Raw genomic sequence first — 9,980 nt, 5'->3', positions numbered from 1 at the left:
GGACTGGCCATCTCTTGGATTTATGTAAGCATCTTGCATGTATTTAACACAATTGCCTCATGTTTTAAAGTTAAATGTAACTATATAGTGTAAAAACTACATGATATGCAGAAAGGGTGTATTAAATTGTTCATATCATGTTCAGGTGAAGTAAGTTAATAAGATAGCAACGTTAAATCTCGTGAAACCACGCGTGATTTCATCTCGCGGGCTTTGGATCGTGGTTTAAAAAAGGCATCCATCTCAGTCAAGTCGAGCAGCCAACTCTACGTTTTTGGTATGTCTTGATTTTTTGAATTAATATTTACCATATTTCAGCCAAATGTAGTTAAACGTCTAGAGTGTCGCCATGTAACATGCTAAAAAAGAGCCGTTAGCTTATTTGCTGTTTTATCTGTTGTCAAAGAATTGGCGCTTTATCATTTGAATTTGTCTTTGGCACAAGAGCCGTAATATCACATTAAACCTAATTACGAGGCACTCATAACATAATTTGGTTTTCTGTGTGAATAGATTTGCCAACTGACTCTTCAGTTACAATGTGTATTTACTGCACCGTGGTGTTAGTGAGATTTTGGACATTGAACAGCTTTAGCTAATATCATCAGCGGCATTATGCTAGCTTACATCCCTACCCCTCCTGCCCTCACCTGCTGTCCTTTTGTTTTTGTTTTTGTTTTTTTTGCTGCACATTGAGAGACGACCTCTATTCTGCATTTCACCAGGAGTCAGCTGATGGATTGTGGGTTCAAGGTGTTATGGTAAGCAAGTATATTCTATTTTCGTTTCTGTAACTTAATTATAATAGGTTTTTTATAATTATTAGGTGCATGCATACTCACCCTATTAATACAACTGAGAAATCCAAAATCTGCCATAGGTTTAACTTATACCTGTATGTATTGCCAGAAAGGTGATTACTGGACTCGCATTAATGCACACTTGAACTGAAATGAGGTTGTAACTTGTGGGTTGTTGGGTTGCAAATCAGAAACAAACATCTTTGGATTTTTTTTAATCCCATAAGATCTGGAAACACAGTTTTTATTCAACAAAACATTACTGATTAACCAAGCACAGTGCCTGCTGTTATTTCAAAATAATTTTATGTCATTTCAGATAAAATGCAGCATTCCAGTGCATCCCAACCATGCCTTTACAGTCAAGGTTTCTGACGGAGCTGAGTTTCTCTCTGACAGTCTGCTGAAAGTGTTTGCAAAGTGATCGGGGGAACAGGGCACAAAGCTAAAGGATGTAGCTGCCATTATGACAGTAAGAACTTTAAAATTCTTTAACTACAAAGTGTATATGTATTGCATTAGGTCAGTAAAAGATTTTTATGCTACATCCATTGAAACAGTCAACTATTACCTGTGAGTAATGATTCCACTAAAAGGATGCCATAATTTTCGTCATGCATTTACTGGCCCACTGAGAAAAATTTATCTTTTTTTAAAAATAAATGTTCTGGAAACTATATATCCATAAAGTTGATGTCAAACAGGAACTTTTGATATTGCTTTGTAGATGCTGGTGTTGCATGTTGACTGGTTTAAAAAGTCAAGAGTTTTTGTCTGGGATCATTTTCTTCTGTGCTACTGAAAAGTTCACAAATCTTTGTTTTCTTTGTTATAATACTCAAGGATGACATTAATGCTTGAAGTCCCTCATCAAAGTGCTCCGCATCTGTGTGAAAGACAATTGCAACATCTTGGTGCAGGAGTTCATGGTGAGTGTTTTATGAGTAGATTGTGGATTTGCAACATTTAAAAATGCATTTAGTTATCCACTTGATCCTCATTGGACTGGTTAGGACCAGTAGTCCTCTTTAATAATTTGAAGTTCACATGAGGCCTGGTAGTGAACTCGGCCGCCGGCCCTTGAGGCCCCACCCCCACCCCTGTATTAGGGGTCACATCAGTGTGAAAAAAACTTTAAATTTGTCATTCTAATGAACAAAGGAAAATCCCACCAGTATTTACATTAGCTTTTGTTTGAAAAAATGACCAACTGACCAACAGCTAACCAAATTGTGGGGCTGAAAGTCTAAATTCTAACATCTTCTGAGTGACATAACCTGGATTTCTGATGGGCCGGTGTCTTTCTAACAAAAACTAATGTAAAGCATTTGAAATTATTATGTTTTTCACCCTCTCTTAGAAACTCTGTTAGACCATGAATGGCAGCATGGCAGGCCACTCTTTGGCTATAGCTATTTACTATGTTGCTTGCATTGGTTTAAATTACTCTAACATTAGAACTGGTAGATTCAAAAGAGATGAGCTTAAAAAGGAATCTTAAAGAAATGTTTTGTGTTTAACCAGGACTTGCCTGAGGCCACTGCACAGATTGAGAAAACCACAATGAACATCTGTCTCCAGAGATGCGCCAGGCAATGACTTTTCTGATGTTGTTCTTCAAGATCTGGATAACGTGACCTTTGCAGTAGCCATGCTGTTTGGACCTTTTTTATTCCTTCAACATGAGTTACCCATCACAACTCTGCTACACTTTTGAGGTGATTCAAAGGGTGGTAATGGAGTTGGATGCAACTCAGCTCTCAAGAAAAGCTCACAACTAAGACAAAACTGCTCCTGCAACGAAGCTCACTGTTATGCATGTGAGGTGACCAGCTCTAGGTGAGAAGACATTTAAATCTCACACTTGTTCTGCTGCATTTTTGAAGCTCAATTCCAGGAACGGATCGCAGGGTTCATTTTTATATACTCTGCAACTGCCATGAGGACGAGCTGTTTTTTGTTGTTGTTTGTTTTTCCTTTTGCTCTGTACAGCATTTTGGCAGCATTTTTAAATTTCTCTTTGTATTTTTTCTTTCTTTTACTAGTGAAGAGATGTAGCGTGAACAGTTATACAGTCTAAATATCCCATATGGGTCGTGTGAAATGGTATTTTCAGTTTCATTCAGTTGAAGTAAAGAACGTTGAATATTTCTAAGTGTGCTGTTTTGAACCAAGATGTCACAGTATGATCAGTGCTGTATTTTTTGACAGTCACTGTATCAATGTTATTTTTGCGTCTCTTGAATAAAGGTTTTGACCTGCAAGTGCTAATTTCTTTAGTTATTGGGGTAAAATGGGTAGTGTTAATAGGAAGGTGTTTGCCAATTCAGTAACCTAATTTAATGTTAATGGAAACTAACATTACCTCAAATTGTTTAGTTATAATTGTTGTTTAACTGAATCTTGATGTCAGAGGCCTTAAATAGAATGTTTTGATTTGTTCTTTCCCAACATTTTTCAAAAGAAACAGTCTAATTTCTTTGCTGCGATTGATTCCAGAGAACACGGAAGAACTGACATTATTTAACTGTTGATTTATGTAGATTCAGTAGAGGAGTAATGTCAGTTTAATTCTTTACCTACTGCAGTGAAATTAGACATGTTGTTTTGAAAGGTTACTGGTGGATGCCAGCAACCATCTTGGAAGAGAACAATACAATCTGTTATAAGGCCTCCATTTGAAAATTGTGTATTTGATACTAGAATATAATAGCAAAATGTAATTTGAAGATAACATGTAGTATTTAAGTGACCAAGTAGTATTGGGTAAAAGTTATTGAATGGTGTTGGGATAAAGTGAGAAAATTGTGAAGGATTAAAATATTTCAAGAGCTCAAATTACTTCATCAAAACATGTTTAAGTCACATTTTATCAACACAAATTGCACAGGTTTATTGAACATGAATAAATTGTGTTAATTTAACTCAATTGTTTAAGTTGCTGCCAAAGCAAAACATCTATGTGCAACAAATGTCCACCATTGAATTAAGTAAATCCAACAACATATTTTTTTCAGTGTGATGCATCTGATACCTTTGCATTGTTTTTTCTGGTTGGTACTGGAATTTCACCTGGATTTTATACATTGTGATTGTTGTTTGTCTTAAACAATGCTGATCACAGATAAATGTTGAATGCATCTGTCTTTGTCGTTTTCTTTTCAGACAGTATCAGTATTTTCTTTCTTTTCTCAGTCATAATTAACCATTTACATATTCTAATGAATTTAAATTTAAAGGATTAAATTGCAAAGTATTTATTAAATAAATCTTTCATTACACTGCTGATTAATACCCACAAACCTAATTAGCTTTATTAAAATGGGGCTCTTACATGTGTTAGACTCAACCTAACGATAATAGCAGAGCTTCACAACTATTTACATATTTTGAACTAATAACAATCCAAATTGTCTCAATGTGTGTTACAGTCTCCAGAGTGTGAAATGTCTGTGGACACTCAGGGGACAGAGGAATGCTTTGAGGTGAGCAAGAGAAAGATTTTCTGTTTGAGTGTATATATAAAAATATTTCAAGAGCATTGTAATTATATTTATATTATATATATATTATATTGTAATTATATTTTTTAAAGCTTTATTTTAAAAACCGTAAGATTGTTTGTCTTGCTAAGATTGTTAGCAAGACAACAATCTTTGCATTCTCCTTTTTTTGTGAGTGTCAGTGAAAGACTTTACAAGTTTCAAACTTCTTTTTAAATCTTTGACTTCCTATGTGAGGCATACGTAAAGAGGCAGTCTTCCCCGCCTTTACTTTGCAACCACTTGATATTTCTTATCTCTGCAGCTCAGTACAAAAATCACAAAGCGAAATGGCCAACGAAGACAGAGACAAACTTGTTTGTCTTTGAGACAGACCTGTTTGTATTTTCGAAAGGGGTTGCCTAAGAACAAACCTGCTCAGTGCCATTTAACTCCAAAAGGCCCTTTGGAATGATTGTGTAGATATGAGAGGCTTTTGAAAGGTGGGTGAAGGAGCTAAAAGCCATATGAGGAGTCCATTATTGGGTCTAGTGTTGGAGGAAGCCCCCTGATCTGATGGTATCAGTGCCTTAGGGCAGGGAAAGTGAACAGAACAAATGCTATCAGGCAGCATCGACTAAAAAAAGAGGATCTCTATCTCTGTCCATGAAACTCAGAGTAGCCCAAAGCAAAAGCACACGCATAATACCACAGATACACCCACACAGAGACACACAGACACAAGTATATAATTCAGCTCAAGGGGTCTCAGCAGCTTACCTGAAGACTGACCAGCCAAAACAGACGTGCAAGGTATCGCAGCAGAGAAAGCAGGATGATGGAAGAAAAAGGAAGAGAGAATGGAGTGGCAGCCATGAAAGCCTGCTACCGGAGATTTGATCCTGCTGCGTATCTACAGTACAACTACACTCCACCACGGGCTGACTTCACAAGAAAAGACAGTATTGTGCCGTGGAAACTGGCATGCCTGCACAGAGCTTTTACTGAAGGTAAGGAGGTTCTGGCGTATTTTGTTTCTGAAATGCAATAAAAATTTGCTTCATCACTCATTTGCTTCTTCATCTCCCCATTTTTCCTTCTCCTAAGATAAGATAAGATAACTCTTTATTGTCATTGCACAGTCATACATAGTACAGTAGTACAATGAAATTGGAAAACTGTCCTACGTCGGCACTACATATAACACAACACGACACGATATTACAGATCGCAACGCAACAAACAACACAACACAGTATATTAAGAAGAATAAGTGTATGTGTATTGCACACTGTTATTATTGCACATTAATCCTAGTTTGTAGCAGAAAACAAATAGAGCCTTGGGTGGGTCCAAGCACTGCTGAAGAGCTTGTCCCTAATAAAAATAATAATTTTTAAAAAGGCAACTAAACCTCTTTTTCTTTTCCTATAAGGTTACTTAATGAATGATCACTTTTATTTTACTGAGTGATTCAGTGTCAGGATCTTTACATCTAATAAGATAATGTTTTAACCAAGAAAACTTTCCTTCATGATCTCACTTTGCTCTTTTTTTCTCCCCTCTTCCCAGGTGATATGAGTGGTGAGCTCCTCGTGGACATAGGTTCAGGTCCCACCTTGTACCAGGTGATGAGTGGCTGTGAGGTTTTTAGTAAAGTGCTCCTGACAGACTTCCTGGAGGTGAACCGGCAGGAGCTGAGGCGCTGGCTGCAGGATGAGGGACAATGCAGTCTTGACTGGACACCATACCTACAGCACGTCTGCAAACTGGAGGGACGACGGTATGGAAAAGATCACTTTGAACTATAGCTAAAGACTTGGTACAGCTTAAAATGATGGTTACTAAGATTCAGTGAACGTTAGATACCTGGTATTTTGTATGGCTAACCAAAGACAGAGAGAAAGAAAAACAAGATCACATATTTTCCTCTTTCTTGTTGATTTTCTTGAAGCAACACTCTTTTCTTGCACAGTCCTCAGAATGAAGTTGCCTTCTGTGTCATAACAATTTATTTTGGGTTCTATCATGGAGCGTTCTTCTTAATAATAAGGCAAGAAAAAAGTGTCTAAGTTAGAATAAAATACTTGCCAGTTTAATGATAATGATAAAAAATCATGCACTGATTAGAATATGGTGCCAGTCTGAAAGAGCTGTTTTATACAGTTTGATGATTCACTCAAACAGGCCCTCAGCGTGGACTGAGAAAGCTGCAAAGTTACGTCAGGTCGTCGCGGACATCCTCCCCATTGACGTGCACTGCTCTCAGCCCCTGGCTCCTGACGCCCTTCCTTTGGCAGGGGCCGACTGTCTGGTGTCCTGCTTCTGCCTGGAGAGTGTCAGCCCTGACCTCGCTGCCTTCACCAGGGCCCTTGGCCACATCGGGAAGCTCCTGCGCCCTGGTGGTCACCTCATGCTCATCGGAGCCCTCGGGGAGAGTTATTATTTTGCGGGGCCTGGGGTGAGGATCCCAGTGGTCCCGCTGAATGAGGCCCAGGTCTGTACTAGTTTGAAGGAGAGTGGATACACTCTGATCCGACTGGAGGTTTACACACTGACTCAGGATATGAGGGTGGGGGTTGATGATGTGACTGGAGTGTTTTTTGTAAAGGCAAAGAAGGATTAACAAGGGAGAAAATAAACAAGTGAGAGAAAAGCAAAGAAGGCAGATAAAAAAAATCTCAAAGAAGAAATTAAATAAGTCACTATTCAGACGGAAATAATATAGATTAAGCCTGGGTAAATGTTTAGCAGTTATTTAGAAAGTGGATTGCTGATAATGCTGAGAATAAAATGCACACATATTTCTGTTTTGAGTTAGAGCCTGTGCTTTAGTCATTTTAAGGTATTCCAGTTTCCACACGAATGACATGTTTCACTTTATTCCACCACATTTTGTCGCATTTTCATCATGTTACTCTGGACCTCCGTCTGTCTTTCTAAGAGGGAAAGTAAATGAGAGACTATTTTGCTGCAGAAGCACTTATTGGTTTAGTAAAGGCAGCCACCTCCTGCAGTTTCTACAGCATCAAGAATGTAAACATTAGTCCTACAGTAGGCATATCACATAAAATCCCCACAGGAATTACCCAGCCGTATGTAAACAGCATGTGCTTATCTTCGTTCAGCTGCTAATTATTCAAAAGGTTGAGATGATTTTTGATTGTATGAATAAAAATGCAATGCTTATTTATTTTTCTTGGTACTATGTGCTATTTTAGGGAATCATTTTATATTGCCATCTAGAAACGTCTTTGTGTAATTAGAAGGATTGAACACAAGGTGTCGCTACTTGATCATCTTGAGTTGCTCCTCAAATCTCATCACAGGCCTTAACACATCTCTTTAGTAAAGAGATATCATTGTTGTTATTATTATTATTATTATTATTATTATTATTATTATTATTGCTGCAAAACGGTTACTAATTGTACTCTAAATTAATTACAATGTGTAAAGACACTATTAATAGCTTATTTTGTGTTCCCCTAACATTAAAAAAAGCTTAACAAAACTAACTTGTTGCCTTGGGTAATACGTATTACACTCACATGTTCATTTTGCCTTGAGAACTGTTTTAATTTGTCATAGTAAAGATTCAACAGGATGCTGGAAACATTCTTCAGAGATGTGCACAGGACCTAACACAGAACTCTGGGCCCTATACACCACATTTAATAATAATCTAGGATATGCACAGTTTGACAGTTTGAAATCTCCATCTTCAACCCTTGTTTCTCAGCAAATTCTGTTGTTTGCGTCACACTGTCACTATCAGCAACAAAATAAGTGTCCAAACTTATTTGTGTTTATGAAACACTAAATTAGAGGTACCTTAGTTGAGAGCAACTAATAATAGTAATTAATTTTATGAAAATACACTTAAAAGTCAAAAAATCTGGGCCCCGGCCTTAAGTTTGATACCCTTGTTTTAAATGTTATCACAACACAAATGTTAGTGATGCCATATACATGTAGTAGCAGTAACATTTATAATCCAGAAATTCAATTTGCCCCTTTGGGCAGCTTTCAGATAAACAGAACCACAACAATAAAGATGTCACAGTTACAAACATCACAGATATTAACAAGATGGGCCTGAAACATCACCCAGAATCAAAGCACAGCTATGTGCAAATGACACTCTCGACGTTACACCTGGATTTATTCAACAATTACACTGCAAAGCATAAAAAACTTCTGGCACAAGAAGTTTGCAGAGGTGGAACCCCATACATTTGTCCTGATGGTAGGAAGTTATACTCACTATAAAAAAGGTGCGTCACTGAGGATGTCTCTCCATTTTTATACCTCTTAGGACTATAGAGTGAAAAATGCTAGACAATAAAGCAGAAATTAGAATTACTCTCCACCACTGAATAATAAAGACAAACCAGAATGTGTTAAAAGTCAAAAGCATATAAATCAAAAAGGGACAAATATGCACATTTTGGTACATTTATCCACTTTTGAAATATTATGCAGGGATCTGCTGCGCTGTAATGCTGCCCCATGGTTTTTAATTAGAACTATTTGAAGTTTAATAAATGATACCGTGGCGATTAGAAGATATAACTGACTACCTACAACCTTTTCTTTTCTTTTCATTCATAAGAAGTGTCATTTTAGTATTTTAAAATGCTGTTTTATCAGCATGAAACGCGGTGGCTTCCTTAAAATAACTCACAGTTAAGAACTGGCGGTCCAACATACAGTAAAGCGTAGTGCTAAGCTTTTGGTTGAGACTGCACTCGATATAGATGAGAACACAAGCTCCCACTGCTTCACTTTTTGGCTGTTCCTGGAATTAAGGACCTTGAGTTTCCTGGAGTTAAGTTGTTTTTAACAACTGCTAATAGCCAAACCATTCTTAACCCATTAGTTATGGTCTGGTCACATCTGTTTTGAAAGAGCTGGCTTCCTTCAGCTTGTTTGTAAGTGATGAACGTTTGAGGAATCAAAGTTCATTCACCCAACTAATTTATTCAGGCAATTTAATTGTAGCACATATTTATTAGGGGCAAAAAATTGCAAGAAAAAGCTTTTCATTCTGGGTTTACACGCTCTCTTCTACTACTGGGGCTCTATGTAGTCGGTACCACTTTTCCTCCCACATCTGGTGACTGTCGAGATTATTTTAGTACAGGAAACTCATTGTCATGCCAACAAACCAGGCTTGGAATATTTGAGCTTTGTGACATGACACGTTATCCTACTGAAAGGAGCCAGATGATGGGTACACTGTGGGTACACAGAAAAGGATGGATATAGTCAAAAACATTATTGAGGCTCTGGCTTTAAACAAGGATTCATTGATACTAAAGTGGCCTGAAGTGTGGCAAGAAATATTACCCATACTATTACACCACCACACCAGCCTGAACCATCAACAGGTTGGATACAGGCTTGTTTACACTAGATTCTGAAAAATCAGTACTCATCAGATCAGACAGCATTTTTCCATGGTGAGCAAATTTTTGCCTCAGTTTCTTGTTCTTAGCCGACAGTAACAGCACAGGTGTGGTCTTCTGCTGCTGTAAACCATCTGATTCAAATTTTAACCTGTTGTGCACTCAGTGATGTTCTTCTGTAAACTTTGTTTGACAACAACAAGGCATTTTCACCCAGAGCTGCAGGTCAGTGAATATTTTCTCTCTTTCAGACCATGACTGTATCCTCTTGAGATGGTTGCATGGGA

General features: G+C 37.6%; 1 protein-coding gene and 1 long non-coding RNA gene across 2 annotated transcripts; both read left to right on the top strand.

Annotated features, from left to right (window-relative positions):
- Positions 1 to 2,950, top strand: LOC146703251 (uncharacterized). The gene is made up of 4 exons (XR_014921971.1): positions 1 to 761; positions 1,120 to 1,272; positions 1,644 to 1,729; positions 2,325 to 2,950. It is a non-coding gene; the product is annotated as an uncharacterized LOC146703251 (long non-coding RNA).
- A 1,989-nt stretch (positions 2,951 to 4,939) lies between these two features.
- On the top strand, positions 4,940 to 7,475 carry pnmt (phenylethanolamine N-methyltransferase). The gene is made up of 3 exons (XM_085467234.1): positions 4,940 to 5,292; positions 5,855 to 6,065; positions 6,470 to 7,475. Exons 1-3 carry the CDS (start codon positions 5,118 to 5,120, stop codon positions 6,906 to 6,908), a joined length of 825 nt encoding a protein of 274 aa, XP_085323360.1. The 5' UTR covers positions 4,940 to 5,117; the 3' UTR covers positions 6,909 to 7,475.
- Positions 7,476 to 9,980: the final 2,505 nt, after the last annotated feature.

This window comes from Copadichromis virginalis, linkage group LG8 (genome assembly GCF_057382275.1).
Source record: "Copadichromis virginalis isolate Kocher_CV1m ecotype Utaka linkage group LG8, C_Virginalis_male_GT1.1, whole genome shotgun sequence".
Classification (NCBI taxonomy): Eukaryota; Metazoa; Chordata; class Actinopteri; order Cichliformes; family Cichlidae; genus Copadichromis; species Copadichromis virginalis.
Note: the sequence above shows the minus strand (reverse complement) of the source record. Positions and strands in the feature narration are given on the sequence as shown.